This window comes from Coregonus clupeaformis, unplaced genomic scaffold (assembly GCF_020615455.1).
Source record: "Coregonus clupeaformis isolate EN_2021a unplaced genomic scaffold, ASM2061545v1 scaf0159, whole genome shotgun sequence".
Lineage (NCBI taxonomy): Eukaryota > Metazoa > Chordata > Actinopteri > Salmoniformes > Salmonidae > Coregonus > Coregonus clupeaformis.
In genome coordinates, this window is record NW_025533614.1 from 433,855 (window position 1) to 460,171 (window position 26,317).

The following is a 26,317-nucleotide window of genomic DNA, read 5'->3' on the forward strand; positions in this document are numbered from 1 at the left end:
GAGATGTAAATATTCTTATATGTATATCATGTTCAATCCATATAAATGCAGCATTGGTAAAGTGGGGATTCAAAATATTTAATTTACAATGACAAAATACTGCAGTTATGAAAAAAAATATTTTAATTTCATTCTAAAATCACCTTAACTATGTTCACACAAGATTTAAACCTCAAAACAAAGAAACAAATTATTTTATTGGCATTCCTACTGTGAACAGCTTATGGCAGGCAGCATTAGAAGCCCAGAGGAGCTCTGCTGGGCCCTGCAGTGTGGAGACCCAGTCAGCTGGTCCATTAGGGTCTATGCCCTCTGGTCTCAGTCTATCAGAAGCAGCAGCAGGTATATAGCGCCACAACCACTACCCAACCATCTCCCAAAACCACTGAGGGCTCCCGCCCTTCACGCCATCAGCATGCACGTGGCCTCGACGGACACGCACACCGTTCACATCGTGCAGAAATAAAACGAGAGGAAATAAACGTTTCTAAATTAACAGGTTAAATACAGACAAAATGTTTTAATGTGTGCCAGAGGTCGCTCACAATAACATCAAAAATAATTTACATTGAACAAAATGATGAGCTCCTTAACGTAGTCTACTTGGTGGTCTAGTTGCCATTTCCTTGGTAATTGGAGGACTAATACGTATCAGTGAATCAGGAGGAAGTGAGAGGCAGAGCTCCTATAAAGCGTATGGGGTGGAGCAGCAGTAAGAGGAGTTTCCACAGTGATGCACACTGTGGCATTCTGGGAAAACAGCAGAAAACCTCCAGGTCAGCAAATAAAAAATGACCACTTTATAGAATCAGAGAAGACAGAAGTCATTAAATGTTGAGTGTGAACTACGTATCGATTTGCCAAGGATGATAAAAAACTGCAGTTTGGATTAAAGAAGACAAAGAAACTGGAAGAAGACTGGATAGTGAGTTTGTTGTCGTAGATACTCTTGGCTTTATACTCAGTCTCTAAAGTGGGTAGGTGGGACGAGCATCGCTCTAGCCTGGTGAAATACCAGATGTGGAGAATTTGAACCAGGTACATGTTCACAGATGGGTCAGGTAGGCTCTATCGCTAGTCTGCCTAACAGAGAGGGAGAGCGAGAAACCAAGTGCTAGAGGGAGATGAGGAGAAATAATGTGTAGCGGGGAAGAGAGAGAAGAGGAAACAGACTGTTTTCTTTCCCTCTGGCTACACAGCTCTACTCTGATCGTGCACCCATGTCTGGAACGTTTCCGTTAAATTGATTTGTCTGTATGGTGTTCTTTTTATTGAATAGCTTTTGCACTTCCCTTTAAACTTCACAGTACAATAAACTATAGTGCACAATATGATTTCTGAGCCACTCTTTCCCCTAGAGCTCAGATTGGAGGACGAGAGAGGGCGTGTGAGCCGCACTGCTCTGGTGACGTCGTCGAGTCAACGTGGGGCCCCACGCCAGACAGGGTCCCCTGGCCGGGCCACGCTACACTGCAGCAGGCAGGCAGGCCAGCTAACCGGGACGGGCCTCAGAAGGGCCTCAGTCCTGCCCCAGGTCCTTGACCGGGCCCCCATCCAGGTAGATCTTAAGGGCTTTCTCCTTACGAGGTGAGTAACTGACCCGGTGGCCAGTCTTCAGCAGGCGGCTGCTCTCCCTCTTCATCAGCTCGTTGCGCTCGTCTTCAGACTGTTCCATAGGCTCCTCTGTGCTGTTCCTGAAACACCAGAGTACAAGCTGTGAGATCTTCTGGAGAATATACCTATATTAAACCAAATATCTGCAGTTTCCCTGAATATCCCGTTGTCATTTCACAATAACTATTCATTTGGAATGGCAAGGTGCCTGTTCCAGTATGAGGGGTTTACCTGTAGAAGACCACGGCGCCATCATCACAGATGTACAGAGGCCACACATTCAGTGTGGACACTTTAGGGTTCCAGTCCAGATCCTGATGGATCTCCAATACCGAGATATCACAAGGAAATGTTCCGCGCCCCTGCAGGAGACAATCAGGACACCAGTCAGTAAACTAGGAAACAATTCAGGAAATGAAGTGGAGTGAATCAATACATGAGTAAAAATAAATCCTTACAGCGTTAAAAACGGTTGACCTACCTTGGCAAACTCCAGGTTTTCAAGAGGAATACCACTTATTTCACTGAGCTGGAGAAAGAGAATTTGTGTCACAAATTGCCTTTTAAATACCCATTTAGCATGCCCTATCATTTACCTTGCTACATCTAGTTATTTTCCATCTCAGTCTAGATGTTGTATACTGTGATGTGAAAAGTTACTGATGTTGCTGGGAGCAGCACTTAGTGGTTAAGACAATCCCACAGTGCTGCCTTGCAATCCAGTGTGTATGTGGCCTCAGACATGCGCACCAGTGTACAAGGCCTGGCATGACATTCAAGACGTGAACACACACACACACACCTTTTCCTTGAGTTCCTCCACACTGCTGCTCTCCAGAACCACTTCCTGGAAGGGCTCCAGCTTCATCTGGGCGGGGGTCCAGCGGCGGGTCAGCACAGCCAGCTGGGACATGGACTTCATCTTCTCCGGTCCTGGAAAGGCGCAGGAGAGGAGGGTTGGGGATTGCTGAGCACACACACCCACTGTCTGTCTGCCTCTCTTTCACAAGTGATACTCATTCAGAGGGGAGACAATTCAGTTCTATAGGGCTTTTCCCTTTACAGAAGTAATTATGTTAACTCTTCCTCTAAAGCCATTTTTAAGTGATCTAATATAGGAGTTTGATATAAAAGCAGCCATATATTTTAGTGTAGGTTTGTCTCTATTCAGGCTATGATGACCATGAGGCGATTTAAAAATGGTTCTGAAGAGGGTATTCTAAACAATAGCAAACAAGGATTACCATCTAGAACCTCCAGGAAGACCTCCCAGTTACTGGAGATATTGATGTCCTCCTCGTAGACGTGGTAGTCCAAAAACACTGTCCCTGGGTTCTTCCACGTCTTCTTCCTGAGACGGAACCTGACCCCACACAAACACACAAAATTAAGATTCAACAACACTTCTATCAATAAGCATCAGCTGTGAGTCAGTGCTTTAAAAGGTCACTCACAGTACCCATCCATAAGAGGACAAAGGTTCCCATAATACTTTGAAGTGAGAGGATCTGCAGCAGGTAGCCTAGTGGTTAAGAGCGTTAGGCCAGTAACTGAAAGGTCGCTGGTTTGAATCCCGAGCTGACTAGGTGAAATATATGTTGATGTGCCCTTGAGCTAGGCACTTAACCCTAATTGCTCCTGTAAGTCGCTCTGGATAAAAGTGTCTGCTACATGACTAAAAACGTACACATTCTGATTGTATCACCACAAAGACACCTGTGGAACCTTTTACAGTCAACTAGCCGGTGACAACAAATGTTTTCATAAGAAAATATGTAGGTAAGAGATTCAAGTGTATAATATTTGATGTATGGTTGGATGTGTGCCCATATATTCGTGTGCATTGGATTGTGTACATAGATTTTAGATATGCAGATCAGAGTTACTTGACTGTACATCTTTATAAGTGTTGAAGGTGGAACTTACTTGTCGATGTTGAGGTCCAGGTTGCATTGGTCTTTCAGCTGAGGCATTAGCTCCTCTTTGGACTGTTTCACAGTCATGCCCTTAGCAAACACTGTGTCCACGAGGAACTTACAGGGCTGGGGAGGAGAGAGAGAGACACACACCATCAGCAGGAAACCCAATGACATATACAACTGTCACATCAATACACCTGGTGACAAATCCATCAGTGACACACCTACAGGCTGCTGTTATGTGAGGAAATTGCACAACACCGAATAACAACAACCACTTGTGTGCGTGAAGAAACATCAGATTATCCCAGTCCTTACCTCTGCGTCATTCACTAGTAGCTGGTAGACTTTCACCCGATACTCGCCCTTCTTTAGTGCTCTGCCTAATCGTATGGTTATCTGTAAGAAGATCAAGAGGAGCACCATGGATAAGATTGTAAAATAAAAACACCATTATCTTTTGAGAAGAGTCATGATATTTTGAAAGGGAGCAGATAGTGAGACGCTACGGACCTTGTTGTCGTCAGAGAAGGAGGAGAGGGTCTCGTTGAGCCGTACACTCTCAAACTCCTGGTTGTTCGCGTAGACGCGGAACACCTTGAACTGGGTAGAGGTGACCCCCACGAAAGGCTCCAGGTTCTGTTTGAACGCTGACAGAGTTATCCTCTTATCTACGTGGACCAGTACACCTGACATGAAAACAGCACCAAAACATACGTTTCAATTAGTTGGATCAGACTAATCACATAACAGTATATGAAATACTAAATGTGGATTTGGTTCTAAGAGCATTTAAACCAGTGTTTCTTAACCCTCAAGGTGTTGCTCACCGGTCTGTCAGATAACTGACATGAGTGCTTATCTTAAATTAACCCATTCACATCCATGTACTATATTTAGTACAATGTCAAAATGTGCCACAGATTCTGTTTGGTGTAAATGAATGAATTCTGGTGTAAACACATTTTAAGATTGTTATTATCGATCATACTTCCAGTGTCGAGCAAAGTTGGGAATTTGATACAAAATGTACACATTTTAATTTAATAAAAATCTTTAAAATGAATTCAGCACATGCATTTTGAAATACATTTCAGAATTAAATTGTTTAAACGCATATAGTATTGTTATTTGACCTGTTCTAAGCCCAAACATATGAGTCAACTCATTGTTGTTTGTGAACTACAGCAGTTTCTGTATCGTACTATATTTAGTCTTTGGACACGTGGTTACTGTTTTTTTTTGTCAACACCCCCCCCTAGAGTATATGCAATATAAACTCATTTAATGGAGATTGGTGAGTCATTTTACAGCGTTCTCCCTCTCTCAGATCTTAAAACATCTTCAAATCTTATTATACAGTATAATCAAATCCAATGCAGGTCAATGGAGAGTGAGGCCTAGTACAGCATTCCCCCTCTTTCTCTCCCTTGCTCACAAGCACACACATACTGCAGACATACACACATGCGGGTGTGCATGGATGTCTCATGGTAGGGTGGGGGTATGAAAAATTGTCAATCTTTGAGCACTTTCTGACCACATCTACCATGGGAAATCATGTACGGAAGGTTTTGTTCAAATAAAAAATGGTGCAGTCAAAAAGTGATTAAATTCATAATATGAAAGACCCACACTTATTCCACAGAAAAAGGTACAAAATAACAATTCTACAGTTCCAACAAACTAAACATTCAATCAAAGAAACCAGTTAGGATCTCAGACTAAAAAAGATTAGCTTCAAAGACCTGCATTTGTAAATACATTTAGAATGGTTGGGCTTTCCACCACCTGTTGTTGTTGTTTGTGCGGGCACATGGGTGTGTGAGCGTACGTGACTGTCTGTGGTGTGTGTGAGAGAAAGAGGGAGAATGCTGTACCCGGCCTCCCTCTCCATTGACCTACATTGGATTTGCTTCTACCTCTAGGAGTGAGTGTGAGTGGATTTCGAGAGATACCAAAAATTAAAAAGATCTGATCATAACATGTATTCACAGGACTTGATTCATGAAATGTGTAAAAAAAGAAAAAGAAAAACAGTAACCCAATGTGTCCAAAGACTAAATATAGTACAATATCAAAAACTCACATTGTAGACACACGCTTTGGCCGATCAGTAAGCGCAGAGAACATGTGTACCAAATGAAATGAATGATACATTGCCATTATGGACATGAATGGGTTAAGGGAGGGAGGGAGGCCATAGCTTCCCAGGCCCCATTCCAGAAAAGATTGAGAAACACTTTGTACAATCTAAATCACTGCTGAGTACAGATATACCATCATCATCATCACACAGACAGAAGAGAAGACATACATTTCTGGCCTCCTTCCCCAGAGCCTTCCTCCTGTGCGTATGGTTCTGCTCTGAAGTAGAGGTAATATGATTCCACCTTGCTCTTCCCGTTCTCATCATACTCGCTGTCTGTGCCGCTGTCCTCCTCGGCCGTGTCCCACGTCTCCTTCTTGCCCTCGTTGGCCTTGGAGCGGCGACTGCTGGTGATGCTGTGTGAGTCCAGGCCATTGGCCAGCTGGATGGGGCCGCTGTCTGCGTTGCACAGCGTGTCACTGCTGTGGCTGGAGCTCAGGATGTCACTGTCTACTGAGCTCGTGCTGCGGTCATTGTTCACCTCAGAGTCCGAGCGCTCCTCCCCAAGGAACTGGGTTTCCGGGTCAGAGTAGGCCCCCCCGCCGCTAGCCACCCGGATCCGGTTCTCCAGCTCGCGGTTGTCGACTGCAACGACAGCGGATATGGAGGAGGCAGAGTCTGGCTCCTGAGAGGGTGAGGGGGACTCGATGTGCTCGAAGTCGCTGGTGTCTGAGCTCTTCTGGCTGTCACTGGTGCTGGAGCCCTGCTGGGAGCCCTGCTGCTGCTGGAGGGACAGGTTCTTCAGCTTCTCTGTGCTCTCCTCCAGGATGGTCTCTACAGACTTCTTGTTGCCCTTTGACCCCTCAGAGCACTCCTCGGGGTCGCCGCCCACATTTTGGCAAATAGTTCTGTTGGTGCCGGGGGATTGCACAGGCAGCGAGACAAACAGGCGGATTGTGTTCCCATGGCGATCCAGCAGTTTCCACAAGAGCGAATCAGTGAAAGTGACCTGGTGATCTGGGGATTCAGAGCTTTCCACAAAAACCTGAGAAGAGAAACCAGAGAATGGACAGATGAGGTTTGTGTTACATGGGAGATCAAAGCACTGCAGAATAATAATGTTTACAGATACACAACATTAACACAGCAGACACAAGCTGGAAAGGACAACAATAAAGTGTGACCTTGTTGCTCCTGAAGAAACCCTCTGCTTTCAGTGTCTTGTTGGGCACGTAGAGAAGCCGAAGGTCATTATAGCAACGCTCCAGGACGACACGCATGGTTTCGGCTGAGAGCTCTGTGGTCTGTCAACAAACAAGACACACACAGTGGAGAGCTACTTCACCACAGATCCCACAACAAATACTGGCAGATCTTATGGTCTTACAAGTGTGGACTGTATCAGGCTGGATTAGACTGTATTAGAGATAGAAAGGAATAATTAAAGAGGATTGTTTGAACTAGTTTACCTGTGCAATGAGCTGCTTGAACTCAGTGATTGACTGGTTTAGGTAGGCCCTGATGCTGACGGGAGGGGCGATAGTCTCAGTCTTCAGATCCACCACGTGAACCTTCACCATCACCTCTGCAGAGACACACACCAACCAGTCACACACACACACAACTCCTTTCCGAAAGGCTAAAAGAGTTGCTAGTTATAGTGTTATATTCTAAGTATCAAAAGTGTTTTACTGACCTCCGGGTTTGTAGGGCTGGAAGACTTGCTCTGGTCTGCGGGTCTCCAGCAGCAGGTCAAACATATAGGAGGACTTGACCCCACCCAGCAGCAGCCCCATGGGGGTGTCCTCCTCGCCCTCGTACGAGCGCTCCAGGTACTCATGGAACTCATCGTACTTGACCAGGCGACAGCAGTCCAGTGGGACCACCTCCTCCAGATCCATGAGCTAGGGGGCAGAATGGGCACCCAAAGACACACACAAACACGTCCAATTGCTAATAGACACATAAGAGAATGTTTTGAGGCTTCTATTGGCCATTGCAACCCCCCTTTTATTCTTAGAACTGTGTCTATCCTTGGACCACTCTGACACTGGTATGCACTGCAGCAGCTGAGTGAGATTAGCTTTCAAGGTTTAGCTTGCACTCTGATGTACCTTGTAGGCCATCTCTGTTGCCTCTCTGAGCGTCTTGTCCTTGTGCACTTCCAGCTTGTTCTCCATCATAGTCCTCATCTTCACCGGATGCATGCAGAACAGCTTGATCTGACAGAGAAATGGGAAATACAGAGCAATTAACGACAATAGAACCCCTGTGCAAAATGACCGACACCGTTGCCCATGGGAAAGTCCACAGAAGGAGGATGTACCTTGCAGGTATTGCGCTCGATCTCCCTCTGTCTTTTCTCCTGCTCCTCAGACTCCTTCTCCCTCTGGACCAGATGCTTTATGTGCTCAGGGAAGTCATCACAATCCAGATACTCTGCAGAGGTAACAACACGGTCCATCAGTCAAGAGACCACCATAACTAACTGGAGGTCCAAGTCATTGAGAGAGACTAGGAAAGCAAAACCTACTAGGATTGTTATACCCACATATTTAACTTCATACAGTTTAACACCGCCATTTTAGACATTTAAAAGCAAACGTGATAATGGAACTAGACTTGATTTAATATGTTTCCCTTACTTGCATTCCTTGAGGGGTCTTTCAACCTATAAATCAGCATATACGCATTCGTAGAGCTGTTGGAACAGAAAAACATCTTATTAAATGCAAATGGAGAAAAGGAATATGAGTAGCCAAATCTTAGAGTTTAATCTTCCTTCCCAAACACATGAAAGAACAGCGCATTACGTAAAAGCTCAGTTATCAACAGGGCTTTGTCCTAGCCTGAATAACCACCCTCTTGTTTTTCTCCCAGGCAGACATCAATCAAATGCAGGACTCTGAGTAAACAAGCCCTGGTTCATCCCCATTACATCTTCCTCTGGTATTGAACGTCGCTGTGTGTGGACTGGGAAGTGAACAGAGGCTGGTAATTTTCTGGCCATGTATGCATTAGTAGGTACATACAATGAGATTGTGAGAGGGGAGAGCCAGGCATGGGAGTGAGATGTGTTCAGGGACATATTGATTTCAGATCAATCCAGAGAGTGACAGAGACAGGAGCTCCACTGACCTGGCAAAGGCACTGGAGTAATAGCCTCTGCTCCCTGAGGACCCTCCGTATGTCTTCCTGATGTCTTCCTGGGTGATCTATATAAGGACACACACACACATCAACACACTGGACCATCACCGTTGTGTTTCTGACAACTGTCAATAGAATATTACAATGACAAGTCTATTTAAAGCGTAGGTCGAGGAGTTATATTGATGCAGCCTGTGTCGAGTTGTTTTGTCTAGTATTACATGCATAGTAACCATAAGGTATTTGAAGACTGAGAATGACCTTGCTGACGTGCTGGTCATTGAAACTGTACCACTGGCCATCGCTGAAGGACTTAATGCAGGCATAGTAGTGGCCACCTGCAGCGCTGCCCGAATGGACCATGACCGAGAACAGCTCAAAGGTCAATGAACTCTGGAGACGAGACAGGGGCAGGAGAGACAATTGGCTAAGAACTCAATCTAATGACAGCAGATTGCACTACATGCAAACAGGCCAGGATGGGCTATAAGACACAGGCAGTAGTGGTGCTAGAGTGTAAGAACGGTGTGCGTAGTATTACATACAGTGTTGAGGCTGGGTACCTTTGGCTTCAGGACCCTCTCAGTACTGCTGGCGCTGTCCAGGCAGATGCCCTCATCCACACCGTCGTCCGTCGAGAAGTCGTTGCTCATCTGGTCGCTGTGGCAACTGCCCTCATTCTCTGCCCCGCTGTCAGTGCAGCTCTCCGTCTGAGGAGATTTCTATGAGAGGAGGCATTGCTCAAAAACAGAGTTGGATAGAAAGAGAGAGAAAGCAGACAGAGTTCAGGTATCAGTTACACTCATTAATTAATGAGGACTTCATTGAAATGACTAATACATGAAACATAATCGAAAATCAAATTTGAAGGACATGGCACTATTCCCCCCCCACCCCAAGCCTGATATCATGATTCTACCTAGAGTATAAAACACATAGGAGGCCACACTGGGCTGGTGTGTCTCACCTCGTCCTCCACGTCAATGAAGGGACCCATGTCCAGCTCCTCAGGGAAGGACATGCGGTCGTTGAGTTTGATGCGGTGCATAGTGGTATAGTCAAAGTCAAAACGCTTCAGCTGCAGAGTCAGCAGGTAGGGAAAGTGCAGAAACCTCAGCCCCTGTGGAGGGAGGGCAAAGGGCATGGGTCAGAACACAACTGGCCTGAGAAGACCAGTGACCACCTTCACTCAACATCCCCCCCATCAGTTCTCCCATGACCCAAAGGGAAGTGTGGTCTTAACATCAACAAGATCACAAGTCTGTATACTCACCTTACGGGCGTCACATTTTTTCTTGCAGCGCTCACAGAAGTACTGGTTGGCCCCGTCCAGAGTCTCTGGCTGGACAAAGGCCTGCAGAGCCTCCTCCTGTTTCAGTGAGTCACAAAGGCATTGTATCAGTAACAACTCTGACCACATTTACAACATTTAAGTAACATTATACTGTCTTACTAGTCACAGTCTTTAAGGAAAATGCAGGAGCACACAGCAGGGTCTAGACTTCAGTGTCTGCGTAGTGAATACATAAATGACCATCATAGCTTTGATCTCTTCACACACTTGGATTAATACTGCTATAGTCATGAAGAAGGGCAGAGACATAAGAGATGGAGGGAGACAGACACGCACCACGCTGCCATAAGCCTGGCTGGCCCCAAAGGGTCTGATGACCAGAGGGATGTCCAGGTAGGTGTCGATCCTCCAGCTCTCATAGCCACACTCCAGACAGCGCACATAGTCTTTCAGTTTCCCCTGGTACAGCTGGTTAATCAGGTCAGCCTGAGGGGGGACACAACACGAGGGAGTCAGGCCCAAGCAGTCACAACGCTCACATGTATCTCTCAGAACTCTGAAACATGCTCTTCACTGTTCACATTGTACCTACTACTCACACAACCTCAACTCTGTGCCAGCTCAATAATGACGTAAACTCCCTAAACTCGGTAACACTCCCCAAAGACACAATGACTCGGCTCCTCTCAAAGAGTCAACACATTTCACTTAATATGTGACTGCAACAGCAGGCCCATTGACTGGGTAAGACCCTATTTAACAGGTAGAGACCAATTGGTCCAAGTGGTGGATGTTAATGGAAAACTGTCTAACGCAAAAGGAGATTAGTTGTGGGGTACCGCAGGGGAGCATCCTTGGTCCACTGCTCTTCCTACTGTACATTAACTATGTGAAATCAGCCTGCTCTTGTAAATTGTTTTTGTATGCAGATGACTCTGCTATATTGGTGTCCCAAAAGAACAAAGCCTCAGTCGAAGAAATCCTTAGCGCAGAGTTATCCAATATCAGTAAATGGCTTTCAGACAACAAACTTTCTCTGCATCTAAGAAAAACAGAATCCATCTTATTTGGTTCCAGAGTACCGCTTGCAAGATCCCCTGGTTTTAGTGTCAAAGTGGGCAACTCAGAGGTTACACCAAAAACATCACCTTGGGTGTGAATTTGATATTTCACCGTTCAGGTACCTTATGTTGAACAAAAATAAACCACAAAATGTAATTCCTAGCTCAGATCTAAAAATTGATTGATATTGACACCATGAAGAGTCTGGCAGGTGAGCAAGTTCAGTGTCACTGATTATGTGTGCTCATCATGGTTCACCAGCAGCCACAAACATCTAAACAATTTAGGATTTAAAACTTTTGATTCTAACGAATAAGCCACAGACCAGCTAAAACAAGCTTGTAAGAATTGTATTTTAACTCCCTCGGCCCTCGTACTCATCTGGAGGTCCAGCATTTTAAGCAGCTAGGCTGGCTATCTGTGTAAAAATAAATTTTATTAATTGAACTTGGTCTGGTAAGGGCCACAGAATTATCACTGACTCAGCCCTCAGGTACCTATCCAATTATGTTTGTTTATTTTGTTAGAGATGTCCACCAGCATAATACCTGCAGCAGTGACTCGAATATTCACCGTTTTAAATAAGAGTACATCTAGTAAGAACACTTTTTTATATTCCGGCGCTGTTGAGTGGAACAAACTACCACAGCAACTTATAGCCATACCAACAACAACAACATCATTTAACTAGAATGTAAAAAGTTGGCCAACGATTAAAAAGAAGAAAACATTTTCATGTCTGTATATCTGGAATGTGTCTGTATCTATGTAACTGTATCTACCCTGAGTATACAAAACATTCAGAACATCTGCTCTTTCCCTGACATACACTAACCAGGTGAAAGCTATGATCCCTTATTGATGTCACTTGTTAAATCCACTTCAAATCAGTGTAGATGAAGGGGAGGAGACAGGTTAAAGACGGATTTTTAAGCCTTGAGACATGGATTGTGTATGTGTGCCATTCAGAGGGTGAAGAGGCAAGACAAATTTAAGTGCCTTTGAATGAGGTATGGTAGTAGGTGCTAGGCGCACTGGTTTGTGTCAAGAACTGCAACGCTGCTGGGTTTTTCATGCTCAACAGTTTCCCATGTGTAATGTGTATCAACAATGGTCCACCACCCAAAAGGACATCCAGCCAACTTGACACAATTGTGGGAAAAATTGGAGTCAACATGGGCCAGCATCCCTGTGGAACGATTTTGACACCTTGTTGAGTCGAAGCCCCATAAAATTGAGGCTGTTCTGAGGTTAAAAGGGGGTGCAACTCAATATTAGGAAGGCATTCTTAATGTTTTATACACTCAGTGCATGTCAACAACCCAGAAAAATAGGGACCACAACAGAAATAAAACTGACTTTATTGTGCAATCCCGGTCACGTTGTTTTATGCATGTGTATATGTAATTTTTTAACTGACAAATAAATTCAAACAAACAATTGTAGAAAATAATAATAGAAGTTAAAATAAGTACCGTAAGTGGAGAAAACTGCTGCTGGGGACACAAATATAGCAAAAATCAAAATGGGACTTTGATTAGCCACACTGATAATGTAGACCATTCTTTACAAATACAGCTACACGCAGGAGCTCACGTGCACGAGCCTAGTGCTTCTATCCACAGTGAATTAAGTTTACACGGTTTATACCAAACTCCTGAGATCAGAAAAAGCTAACCCTCAGCCTTACTGGCTCTTTCTCCCCTTCCCACAGTAGGCCCTTTGTTCTGGGCCTGGGGGAGGCCCCTCATTGGCTCCCAGGATTAGTGTTGTCAGACAAGTGGCAGGGTTCGCTTTTCTTTCATACCTGCTCTGTCTGCTTCCATTTCTGCTCCAGGGCATCAAACATGACCCTACACAGCTCCTGGACGTCATGCTGCTGCCAGGCTGAAAACACACAGACACGCAGAAGAGACGTAGACAAACACACACAGACCAGTTAAAACACAGTGAACTGTGTGACAAAACAAACAGTACCCCTTCCCCACACTCTTCCAGTTCCATTATCAAAACATCAGAAGTGGTTGAGCCTGGGCTCCTCCTGGTTACGTGGAGGCTGCCTGGTGGGGGTGTCTAGACGTAGCAGAGTGACTGCCCACCTTCGCTGCTGTCCCAGCCGAAGCTGCGGGTCACGTCGGTGGTCTCGATGGCCCTCTTCTTACTGGTCTGCAGCAGCAAAAACAGCCTCTGTAGCTGGTAAGGGATGCTGGTGACCGGGTCCTCGTCTGACTCCTCAAACTCCCAGCTGGAAGAAACAGTGGACGAGTAGACAGAGTTGTAGGACAATGTTCTTCTCATTAAATACCCACACACCGTTTAGTAGAACAATACACAAAGAGCTTAATGAGAACAGGTAATTACTTGTACAGTGCATTTCTGAACTCCGGGGTCATAAACAGCGTTTGTAGAAGGCTGTTCAAATAGCAGGTCATGGCCTGGTTAACCAAACCCACATATCCTGCAGAGGGGGAGAAAGACAGGAAGAGAGCAGTCAGGGGGGTAACGTAACAGGACGTGAGGTCAAGTCTACGCTATTGAAAGAGAGGGAGTACCTGTGTCTGACTTGTTGAGGATGGAGGAGTAGGAGTAGCTGGGGCTGCTGTAGTCGCTGCTGCAGCCCACCGTGCAGTCTCTGGGCAGGGGGCCGATAAAGCGCTCCTGGGAGCCGTCATCCAGACCACTGCTGTCCGCTGTCCCCGACTCATCCTACACAAAGGAGGAGGAGAATTAAGCTTCAGCATATAGCTACCAAGATTGAACTGCCTGTCAAGCCCTCCTCCAGGGGAATGCCCTAGGCATGCTGGTAGTGCAGTTCTGTTTTTGTCATGTGTCTGTAAATAGCCTGTAAATACCCTGTTTTTGTTGTATTTTTCGTACATATTTCCCTATCAGACGTTTCATCCTTCTACAAAATATACTTTCCTGCAACCCGCCTCACTCAATGTGGAACGGATTCTATTATTGACTTACCTTTTATCTAGAATCTCCAGTTGAAACTAGCTAGCCAGCTAACTAGCTACTTGCTATTAGCCACAGTTAGCGGTATTTCACCCAGAACATTGGATTTTTTTTCTGCGGGATTAATTTAATCACTGGATATTAATCACCGGATATTCGGCCAGTCTGCACAGCGCGTTATCGACCCAGAACATATCAGTTTTTCTGCCGGAATCACTGAATCACTGGACCTTTAACTCCGGATTCATCGCTACCAGCTAGCTGCAACTATATGGACGCTGTGATCTGGCTAATCTTCCTGAGCTAGGCCCATCTCCCGGCTATCTACCTCTCTGTCAACCGGACGGGACCACCTAGTGTTGACACGGAGCCCCGCCGATCCTACACGACTGGTCTGCCGACGAAATCGTCTGATGTGGTTACGACGCCGACCACGAAGATTCCATCTGCTAGCCCCGGCCCGCTAGCACACGCTAGCCGTGGCCTCTTACTCGCTAGTGCTTTAGCAGCCTCCGAACTATCCTATTGCTGTTCACCGGACCTTATGATAACTCAGCTATACAGCTGATGTCTGCTGGACTGTTCCTTTTTACGGTACTACATCCTGTTTATGTTTAGCCTCAGCCCAAACATGGTTAGCTTATTGTTGTTTCGGTTATTTCTAATTGTACTATTTCACTGTAGATCCCCCAGCCCAGCTAAACCTGCCTTAGATAGCTCCTTTGTCCCACCCCCCATTCACGCGGAGACCGACTCAATTGGTGCCTCTAGTGATACTATCTCTTTCATTGTTACCCAACGCTTAGGTTTACCTCCACTTTACTCATATCCTTCCATATCCTTGTCTGTACATAATGCCCTGAATCTTTTCTACAACACCCGGAAATCTGCCCCCCTTTATTCTATGTACCCAACGCACTAGAAGACCAGTTCTTAAAGCCTTTAGCCGTATCCTTATTCTAGTCCTCCTCTGTTCCTCTGGTGATGTAGAGGCTAACCCAGGCCCTGCAGCCCTCAGTATCACTCCTACTCCCCAGGCGCTATCATTTGCTGACTTCTGTAATCGCAAAAGTCTTGGTTTCTTGCACGTAAATATCAGAAGTCTACTTCCTAAGTTTGAGTTATTCACTGCGTTAGCACACTCCGCCAACCCTGATGTTCTAGCAGTGTCTGAATCCTGGCTCAGGAAGGCCACCAAAAATTCTGAAATTTCTATCCCCAACTATAACATTTTCCGTCTAGATAGAACTGCCAAAGGGGGTGGAGTTGCAATCTACTGTAGAGATAGCCTGCAGAGCTCTATCATACTATCCAGGTCTGTGCCCAAACAGTTTGAGCTTCTACTTCTAAAAATCCACCTTTCCTGAAATAAGTCTCTCACTGTTGCCGCTTGCTACAGACCCCCCTCAGCCCCCAGCTGTGCCCTGGACACCATATGTGAATTGATTGCCCCCATTTATCCTCAGAGTTCGTACTGCTTGGTGACCTAAATTGGGATATGCTTAATACCCCGGCCATCCTACAATCCAAACTAGATGCCCTCAACCTCACGCAAATTATCAACGAACCTACCAGGTACAACCCTAAATCCGTAAACATGGGTACCCTCATAGATATCATCCTGACTAACATACCCTCTAAATACACCTCAGCTGTCTTCAACCAGGATCTCAGCGATCACTGCCTTATTGCCTGCGTCCGTAACGGGTCCGCGGTCAAACGACCACCCCTCATCACTGTCAAACGCTCCCTAAAACACTTTAGCGAGCAGGCCTTCCTAATTGACCTGGCCCAGGTATCCTGGATGGATATAGATCTCATTCCGTCAGTAGAGGATGCCTGGTTGTTCCTTAAAAGTAATGTCCTCTCAATCTTAAATAAACATGCCCCATTCAAAAAATACAGAACTAAGAACCGATATAGCTCCTGGTTCTCCTCAGACTTGACTGCCCTTGACCAGCACAAAAACATCCTGTGGCGTACTGCATTAGCATCAAATAGCCCCCGCGATATGCAACTTTTCAGGGAAGTTAGGAATCAATATACACAAGCAGTCAGGAAAGCAAAGGCTAACTTTTTCAAACAGAAATTTGCATCCTGTAGCACTAACTCCAAAAAGTTTTGGGACACTGTAAAGTCCATGGAGAATTAGAGCACTTCCTCCCAGTTGCCCACTGCACTGAGGCTAGGAAACACTATCACCACCGATAAATCTACAATAATCGAGAATTTCAACAAGCATTTTGCTACAGCTGGCCATGCTTTCCATCTGGCTACCACTACCCCGGCCACCAACTCTGCACCCTCCGCTGCAACTTGCCCATGCCCCCCCCGCTTCTCCTTCACACAAATTCAGACAGCTGACGTTTTGAAAGAGCTGCAAAATCTGGACCCCTACAAATCAGCTGGGCTGGACAATCTGGACCCTTTCTTTCTAAAACTAGCCGCGAAATTGTCGCAACCCCTATTACTAGTCTGTTCAACCTCTCTTTCATAACGTCTGAGATCCCCAGAGATTGGAAAGCTGCCGCGGTCATCCCCCCCTTCAAAGGGGGTGACACTCTAGATCCAAACTGCTACAGACCTATATCCATCCTGCCCTGCCTTTCAAAAGTATTTGAAAGCCAAGTTAACAAACAGATCACCCGACCATTTCGAATACCACCGTACCTTCTCCGCTATGCAATCCGGTTTCCAAGCTGGTCATGGGTGCACTTCAGCCACGCTCAAGGTCCTAAACGATATTATAACCGCGATTGATAATAGACAGTACTGTGCAGCCGTCTTCATCGACCTGGCCAAGGCTTTCGACTCTGTCAACCACCGCATTCTTATTGGCAGACTAAATAGCCTTGGTTTCTCAAATGACTGCCTCGCCTGGTTCACCAACTACTTCTCAGATAGAGTTCAGTGTGTCAAATCGGAGGGCCTGTTGTCTGGACCTATGGCAGTCTCTATGGGGGTGCCACAGGGTTCAATTCTTGGGCCGACACTTTTCTCAGTGTATATCAATGATGTCGCTCTTGCTGCTGGTGACTCTCAGATCCACCTCTACGCAGACGACACCATTTTGTATTCATCTGGCCCTTCATTGGACACTGTGTTAACAAACCTCCAAACGAGCTTCAATGCCATACAACACTCCTTCAGTAGCCTCCAACTGCTCTTAAACACTAGTAAAACTAAATGCATGCTTTTCAATCGAACGCTGCTGGCACCCGCCCACCCGACTAGAATCACCACTCTCGACGGGTCTGACCTAGAGTATGTGGACAACTACAAATACCTAGGTGTCTGGTTAGACTGTAAACTCTCCTTCCAGACTCACATAAAGAATCTCCAATCCAAAGTTAAATCTAGAATTGTCTTCCTTGCCCTCGTAAAACTGACTATCCTACCGATCCTTGACTTCGGCGATGTCATTTACAAAATAGCCTCCAACACTCTACTCAGCAAATTGGATGTAGTCTATCACAGTGCCATCCGTTTTGTCTCCAAAGCCCCATACACTACCCACCACTGTGACCTGTACGCTCTTGTTGGCTGGTCCTCACTACATGTTCGTCGTCAAACCCACTGGCTCCAGGCCATCTATAAATCACTGCTAGGCAAATCCCCACCTTATCTTAGTTCATTGGTCACCATAGCAGCACCCACCCGTAGTCTGCGCTCCAGCAGGTATATCTCACTGTTCATTCCCAAAGCCAACACCTCCTTTGGCCGCCATTCCTTCCAGTTCTCTGCTGCCAATGACTGGAACGAATTGCAAAAATCTCTGAAGCTGGAGACTCTTATCTCCCTCACTAACTTTAAGCATCAGTTGTCAGAGCACCTTACCGATCACTGCACCTGTACACAGCCCATCTGAAATTAGCCCACCCAACTACCTCATCCCTATATTGTTATTTATTTTGCTCTTTTGCACCCCAGTATCTCTATTTGCACATAATCTCTTGCACATCTAGCATTCCAGTGTTAATACTAATTGTAATTATTTTGCACTATAGCCTATTTATTGCCTTACCTCCATAACTTGCTACATTTGCACACACTGTATATATATTTTCTGTTGTATTTTTGACTTTATGTTTTTTTACCCCATATGTAACTCTGTGTTGTTGTTTTTATCGCACTGCTTTGCTTTATCTTGGCCAGGTCGCAGTTGTAAATGAGAACTTGTTCTCAACTGGCTTACCTGGTTAAATAAAGGTGAAATAAAAAATAAATAAATAAAAAAGTCATAAATCATTAACTAGTTTTATTTGTATCTTCCCCACTCACTCACCGATGCAATCTGAGGCTGCTCTCCGTCCTTGTCTGTGAGCTGGAGGAAGTTCCTCTTCCCGGGCTCGAACCCAGACTCAGTGAGGGACATCTCACTGCTGGGTTCCAGCGACCCCTTGGGGAGAACAGAAAACGAGAAAAAACACCCTTCAGTTTGGACAGGCAGGTCTGAGCATGAGAAAATAAGAAAATTGCGAATTTGAGATTGAAAAACATCAGTAGTACCCCACAATAAAACCTAATTAAACAACAATCAACCAGTCAATCAGAGGTTCCCATTGAATTCATAAGGAGAATCCCCATGTTGATCAGTCAAAGGATGAGCTTTTAGGACCAGTTTGTGGAGCATGCTATGAAGCAGCAGTGTTTTCTCATGTAATGTTGGCTGGAGGAGAGGGAGGGGGGAGTAGGCAGCAGTGGAAATAGAGCTTAATCCACTGACCTACTCTTGTGAGATAACTCCAGCCTCAGATTACTTCAGGGACAGGAAATAAAGAGACTGGCGTACATACAAACAAAGCTATTTACACACTATGGGGAGGAACTAAACAGCACTATTTCAAGCCGTTGGTCAGTGAGTGCGGCTCAGTAGAACAGCCGACGTACAGTAGACAGAGTTGCCATGTGTGGAGGAGGCGCAAACACAACAATGACGGACGTGTTGGAGGAGTTGGTTGAGTACACAAGTATGTAACCCCCCCCAACCAGGATCCAATGAAGGGACCTGGGATCATAAGGTTGTCTTAGGACACACACTCACCATGTCCCCGGTTTTGCCCCATGCCAGGTCAAAGGTGCCGTTCACATAGCTCGCCTTGTGGGCCACATCCTCAAAGAGTTTGGAGAGGGTGGTGGAGGCTGGCAGGTTGAGGGTGAGCCTCTCATTGACCGTCTTAGCATTGGTAGTGTCCTGGACTATGCACAGCACTCTGGGCTCCTCCGCCGCATTCTCTATCTGCTGGATACATACAAACACCTTGAGCGCAGAGCACACACACACCTCCATTCAGTTTTCTACTTCATGACAAAATATTCAAACAACACGTTATAAGCATCTTATTTGCATGCATTCAGGGAGCCGAGAGATTTGCTTACAGGCAGTGGTTAGGGCATTCTCATACTTACACATGAATGTCATCATAACAGGCGAACGAACACCAGACACAGGAAACTAGAGCAGGCGGGTTGTGCAATGTAGGATTACTATTATATGACGTATGGTGTGGACCTTACGTAGCATTGCGTTCTTGGAAGATGCCGATTAAAATAGTAGCCCAAACCTAGAGGGAGGCACATTACTGAGACTGGAACAGAGCCATGCCACCAAACTATCATACAGTGCCCATTCCATAAGGAATGTCTCTTCAGTAAGGAAACTGAAAATATCTGGTTAAGTAACTCATCAAGGGACGGGCTGACAGTACATTATTAAATTCACCAAAAACCATAACATGCAATGATAGATCAAGATTTGAGCCTCCTCATGCATACATTGAATCTATAGGGCTAGTCTGGTTTACCATCTGCATGTCTAGTGAGAGCCTCACACCATCGCACACTATAGACCTTCATTGATTCTCTTCAGTCTGGCTTTGTCCATGTTATTTACAAAATTATGGGCTAGCTATTCAGCAAATGTAGTGAAGCCAACATTTGTTATGATTACAGTGTCCACTACAGTGTATCAGACTATTTTCCCCAAAGCAGTAATTCCAGGAATGATGCAAGAGAAACCTGTCCAAGACATAGTGGTGTATAGTGGTGTTAGTGTGACTTAGTGTGGCCAAAACAACTGTCCAGTGAGGCTTGAGCAATAACACTAGCTTAACCGGTCCCTCAGCTCCTTCACATGGCCAGTGCTTATTGTGACCTTTATTTAATTGTCCACAATTCTTGTCCGTGTGTGTGGTGTGTTGCCGTTTGTCAAATGTTTTCCTAATCGAATAACATTTTGTATTTTCCTAAATTATTCAAATTGGACATCCCCCAAACAAAAACTCCTATGGACAGTTTATTTAACCTACGTGTGTTAGCTGGTAGTAGGTTGGCCAAACTTTCAGGACAGCAAAAACCTGATGCTCCATGCAGTCATCAGCAAACCCCACATAGTAAGCTGCACACAGTCACAGACGCCCCACTCCGCTAGGAGGGACTACCTGAGAAAACCTCTTCATCATCTCATCGAAAATACTCTGCCTGCAACTCCAAAACATACCCTAATGACACATGGGGAGGAGGGGTGAAAAACACAAAAGATTAAAACAGTGCAAACAGCTGTTACCGAGAAGGGAACCAGTTACGCAACATGCTGGAGTAGCTCTATGTATCCACAAGCGCAACGGCTCATGCGAACTAACTGGGAATGGCACGCTTTCAATTCACTTCTTAACACCACCAGTAATACTGTAGGTATTTTTTAAATCACACAGACAGAACAAGTGATCATCCTAAAGTAACTATGTAAAGCTGGTGATCTTGGCAAAATCTGTCCGGCTGATGCTATAAACAAGCCGCAGATGTCAACACATGAGTGTATTATCAGATTAGGGGGTATTTTTATCACAGATAATGTTGCAAGGTGCTGACATGTAGCCGTAGGTGCTACAGAGCACTAACACAATCGCACTACACAGATATGAGAATCTAGGCTAAATGACAAACACACAGTGGAATTACTACTTAACTAAAACCAGAGTTAGTCTGGATTTCTGTTGTTAAATCATTATTGATCCAGTCAGGTGACACCAAAAAACAAATATTTTCCTGCCAACAGGGAAAATTACAGCAATCTAACACCCAGCATCAGCAGGCCTACAGCAACACTAACTCTATAGAAGAGCCTTCAGAGGGTGAGAGAACAGGATACATCTGAATGTCAAGGCACACAAGCTGGTCTATAGTCACAGGCTGGCAGAGAACCCTGAATTTCAGCCGGTAATTTTCAGTCTCATTTTCAAGTCACTCCAGTCTGTAAGGTCAAATTTTTTTCTTCAATCAAGATGACAATCTGGGAGAGAGAAAAAAAAGCAGATCTTTACTTCCTGATTTCACAGTGTCGCCTGAGGTCTAATGACTCTCCCTGAAACAGATACTGACACTGAGGCTTTTCTATGCATGTAATTTCTCGAGAACTGTGAACATTGCATAATGGGAAAGCACGAGCGGGCTTGCTAACCTGCTTGGGGATTTGGTTTTCAAAACAACATTTATGCCTAACATGAGTTGCCATGGGAATTACATTGCATTAACATGCATTTGCACATCTGACAAACTGTTAACATGTCATTTTCCCAAAATAACATTTTATGAAATGTCTGAAACAGTTATATATATTTTTTTAACCAAATCTCAAGGAAAAACAAACATGACAATGAACTTAAATACGATAGGCCTTACACAGTATTGATGTCCTGTTATCTCCAAGGAAAGCCTGCTCAAGCAATGGGCCTGCACAAGGGCAAAGGCCACCACCACAGAGGAAATTATATGAAGCTAGCCTACACAATTTAGAGAATAAAATATTTGACTTGCAAATGAGGAAACAGGAACTATTGTATAACAATTCAACAGCAGGTGTGCCTCTGCTCAATGCCAGATTTCGAGGCCCAAAACACCCTCCACCCCGCTGACTCATGCCACTGCAGACGACTTCTGTCAAGCGTTTTAACAGCAGCTAGCAGGTGGCTCTACAAAGTTTAAACCAACCAGCTCTGACTGGACAACTCAACAGTAGGCTGGAGTGGATATGATGTTTAGCTACTGCTTCAAATACTGACTATTGCCTTCATTGGTCGGACAATAACAAGATCTTTAAACTGAGTTTTGGTGCTGTCAAAAAAAGCTCTATTCCAAGTCGCCTAACCTGTTCCAGTTCAAATTCAGATGAAAGAATGCTTGGTTAATGGATAATGAAGACAATTCTCCATTATTTTACACAAGACATCCAACTGAAATATGAGGCCTTTTCATGCTCAAATGCAAAGTGACAGGGGCCCAGGCAGCAATGTGTGTAGGGTTGGAGATTGTCATCAGAGTTTGGCCGTGGAGAGCAGTGAGCCCTGCAGAGAGCTGAAATAATGGGTTCAGCAGCGTGATTAGGGGGATGGAGAGAGGACTAATCAAGGCTTCGCTGAGCACAGCAGCACAACGGCTTGGACCGTCAGCACTGGGAACACTTGATTATTGAATGAGGCTGTCCAGAGCAGATTTAAACTAGAGTCAATTCCATTTTAAAGAAATGTATTATCCTACTGAGGCCAACATTCCAGTCTCAGCCCTAATACTGCCTGGTCCTCTGTAGCTCAGCTGGTAGAGCACAGCGCTTGTAACGCCAAGGTAGTGGGTCCCCGGGACCACCCATACACAAAAATGTATGCACGCATGACTGTAAGTCGCTTTCTGCTAAATGGCATATTATTATTATTTATTATTACTAGCCTAAACAGAGGCTTCTGGCACTATATTTCAGCAAACTCAACAAATACAGTTGCAGGATTAGCTACAATAAATCTTCAGAAAGTGTGAGTGCAACAAAATACCCCTAAATTTGGACAACACAATAGTTGTATTCATGTGGAAATTGTGTATACAAAACCACCATATGAAATGTTAATAAGGCATCTAAAATGTCCTCCAATAGACAAGGAGGTACTGACAGTGTCATATAAAAAAAAGTTTAGATCGTTAACTATTAACAGTTAGAGCTAATTGTATTAAGCAAAATGAGGGTATTGGAGCATTACTAGCTAGCTAATATTATCAAAGTTAGCTAATAGCAACATTTTTGTATAAGACATATCAAATAGTTAATTACCGTTAGCTATGAAACCAAAGGTCATGTGAGACTGATGTTTAGAAAAATAGATGGCTAGCTAACGTTACCTGCAACAAGGACTCTTTTGTTTACCCGATCGGAAACTAGCAAGTTAGCTTGTCATCCACAAGATGAGGCCGTCCAGCTGGCTAGTTTGCCTTTGCTTTGACAAGCTAGCCAGCTACTAGTTAACGTTAGCAGCACCTCAAAGCAATGTCTAACGACATTAACAAGCTAGCCAACAACGACAAAATATTACTCCAATTGTTTTATTTTCCATGTAGCTACCTGGCTACCTCTGTTGTCCACCACAGTTTCCTAGTTAAACGTTAATACCCCGTTTTGAGCGAAACAGTCGGGCTTAAAGCTACAGTAGCTAGCTAGCTAAGGTTAGCATGCTAGCAGTCTTTGCTAACTAGCTAAACGAAAGCTAACGTTAGTTAGCCAACTCGGTCATTGCGGTTTTACGCTTCAGTAGATAATGCCAACAACTACTTTTCTGTGCTAACTTCTAAAAAGTTGCTTGTATCACTGACTATCACAGGGATGATTGCTGCTAAGGGCCCGTTGTTGCCAGAACCCGTTCTGGGACTGGCTATGATAATCTCACCTCTTTGGGTACGAGCTGGTTCTCTTCGCTGGGCACCATTTCCATTTGTACGACAATTTATACAGGCATCTACCCGAGCTCGATGTCAACGGGAAAACTTTTCGACGGTGAACACAAACATAATTTGTGGTTTTTTCAACCCGAGGGTCTGTACAACTAAACTGAAACTAATAAAAACTTGCATTAAAATTAGGTCGGATAGTTTCTTTCTGTTACACCACCTAAGCACAAACACACGGCTATCAATGGGGAGGAAATGGCCAGTCTTCAGTTTCGCGAGATTTCAGAGAAGGTATCATCGTCACATCCTAAAACATCTCTGACGTCACTGATAACATACGTAGCTAGACTGTAGGGTATGTACAGGTAACTAATGAACGCCGTTTGGGTCTTTGCATGGCAAAAAAGAAACACGTCAAATAACCTTGTGGACCTGAATGTGACTGCACGTCACATAACAATTTAACACGTTGATACATTTTTTACGTAGTTATTACACATTGATTACACTATCACTCGTATTTCATATGTCACAACGACTCATCTATACGTTTGCTATGATGCTGGTAAAGTTTTGTCTCGCGCACATGCTCTTCCCCAAGCTATGGACAGTGCTGGTCATTAAAAAAAGCTAGCTAACGTTAGCTGATGGATGCAAACAATGTTCTTCCCCAAAAACATTGCAAAACGACATCATCTGTTTCAGTAGCTATAGTTAGCTAGCTAACAATCTAAATAGGTGTCATCATCTAAAATACCCCTAATTTATAAAACTGTTCTTATTTGATTCATGGTGGTCGGACCCACCTATGTGAAGCTAGCCACAATAAGGATTAGCCACAATAGTGGAATTTGCGGTTAGCCTTCAAAATAAAAGTATGTCATTGACAGTGATGCACATGAATACATATAGTGGAATTATGCTATGGATCATACTAAACGAGGTTGGATTGTTGTTATATAAATTCAACAAAATAAAATAAATTGTTAATTTGACAAAAATCTGTTGAAATCACACTGGATGTATTAGACTTTAGAATTGCATTGGGGGCATATTTATTTCACTGTACAGACTTACCTATGGATTATGGATCAATGACATGGGGTATCAGTCTACTCAGTGACACCCAGATAACATTCGCGTCGTAGCTCTTATTGCGGGACTCTGAAACCACTGTGAATCACCCTACTATGTGTATTGAACACTATTCCAGAGGAAAAACTATGTTTTGGAGTCTGATAACTCTGAGGAGGACGTTGGGGAAAAAGCTCTTGGTACTGAGTAGACTGACACCCCATTTAATTGATCCCCAATCCTTAGGTAAGGCTGTACAGTGCAATATGAATGTCAATACACACAATAGGCTGACTGGCGACGTGATTTCACAGTCACAGTCCCGCGATAAGAGCTACAACGCTAATATTTGCATAAAACCTTCACAGTTGTGTTCTGTGGGTGTCACCGAGTAGACTGACACCACATTTCATTGCTCCACATTCCAACCTTGTTTAACATTATCTAGTCTAAATATTGCATGATTTCACCAATTGTAACCTTCTGCGTCACTTTCAAAGAGGAACTTTTATTTTGAAGGCAACCCGCAAATTCCACTATTGTGGCTAATCCTTATTGTGGCTATTTTCTCAACACATTACCAAGTCCGGTCAAGCCTCACCAGCCAGATTAAGTTTACTGGCTGCTTATAACGTTAGAATTCAATTTCAAGTTCAAGTGGCTACCTAGCTAACTCACTCACATGGATTCCTAAATCATTGCTAAGAATATTGAAAATGACTGCAGTTTCTATTGATCATTGTTTTCAGGCGAAAGTTAGTTGCATTGGTTCTAGCTAGGTAACGTTACCAAGCTAAAGCTAGCTAGTTACCCCAGAAGTTGCTAATAACATCTGTATCAAAGATATTTGCAAACATTTTTGATCCTGCTCGTTTGATCCTGCTCTTATTTCAAATGCTCACACAGACGTTTTCCCATTCGGTGCACATGCAAATTCAGCACACACAACATTCTATAATATAATTTTATTATTTGACGTGTCAAATTAAAAGCTTATTTGACGCGTCAAATAGTGTTATTTGATACTTCAAATAGTTATTTGACGTGTATCTTTTTTGACACGCAAAGACCCAAACGGCGTTCCATAGGTACCTGCCAAAAATAAAGGAAACACGAGTAAATGAGGGATACAAAATATATTGAAAGCAGGTGCTTCCAGACAGATGTGGTTCCTGAGTTAATTAAGCAATTAACACCCCATCATGCGTAGGGTTATGTATACAAATGCTGGGCAGGCCAAGATCTCAACCCAATTGAACACTTATGGGAGTTTCTGGAGCGGCACCATCAACAAAACACCAAATTATGGAATTTCCCGTGGAAGATTCCCGTGGAAGAGTGGTGTTGCATCCCTCCAATGGGATGCAACACCACTCTTCCACGGGAAATTCCATAATTTGGTGTTTTGTTGATGGTGGTGGAAAATGCTTATACTTGTGGAATCTATGC

At 44.4% G+C, this 26,317-nt stretch overlaps 1 protein-coding gene across 11 annotated transcripts; it reads right to left on the reverse strand.

The window, feature by feature from the left end:
- Window positions 1-57: 57 nt before the first annotated feature.
- Window positions 58-24,051, reverse strand: LOC121556358 (ubiquitin carboxyl-terminal hydrolase 47-like). 11 transcript variants are annotated; one of them, XM_045213839.1, is made up of 30 exons: window positions 23,794-24,051; window positions 20,527-20,586; window positions 19,131-19,325; window positions 18,372-18,485; window positions 13,681-13,834; window positions 13,490-13,586; window positions 13,228-13,373; window positions 12,936-13,015; window positions 12,604-12,624; window positions 10,403-10,552; window positions 10,046-10,141; window positions 9,740-9,892; window positions 9,318-9,494; window positions 9,034-9,165; window positions 8,761-8,837; window positions 8,268-8,323; window positions 7,949-8,061; window positions 7,737-7,844; window positions 7,319-7,526; window positions 7,092-7,207; window positions 6,807-6,926; window positions 5,851-6,667; window positions 4,047-4,222; window positions 3,852-3,932; window positions 3,541-3,656; window positions 2,859-2,977; window positions 2,417-2,547; window positions 2,096-2,143; window positions 1,846-1,976; window positions 58-1,694 (listed from the first exon to the last, which is right to left on the reverse strand). In XM_045213839.1, exons 1-30 carry the CDS (start codon window positions 23,836-23,838, stop codon window positions 1,520-1,522), a joined length of 4,212 nt encoding a protein of 1,403 aa, XP_045069774.1. In that variant the 5' UTR covers window positions 23,839-24,051; the 3' UTR covers window positions 58-1,519. The 11 variants fall into 11 exon arrangements, with proteins under 11 accessions (XP_045069774.1, XP_045069775.1, XP_045069776.1 ...); XM_045213840.1 differs by having other exon boundaries at window positions 12,604-12,621; window positions 19,131-19,328; XM_045213841.1 differs by having other exon boundaries at window positions 9,336-9,494; window positions 19,131-19,328.
- Window positions 24,052-26,317: the final 2,266 nt, after the last annotated feature.

Bases quoted from the DNA above. Each gene is read 5' to 3' on its own strand.
- LOC121556358 (XM_045213838.1), bottom strand. From the start codon at position 23,838: ATGGAAATGGTGCCCAGCGAAGAGAACCAGCTCGTACCCAAAGAG. The intron at 13,016-13,227 runs GTGGGCAGTCAC...GTGTGTTTTCAG, and splicing joins CGGCTGGGACAGCAGCGAAG to CCTGGCAGCAGCATGACGTC. The intron at 4,223-5,850 runs GTATGTCTTCTC...TTTTCATGTCAG, and splicing joins TGGGGAAGGAGGCCAGAAAT to GTGTACTGGTCCACGTAGAT.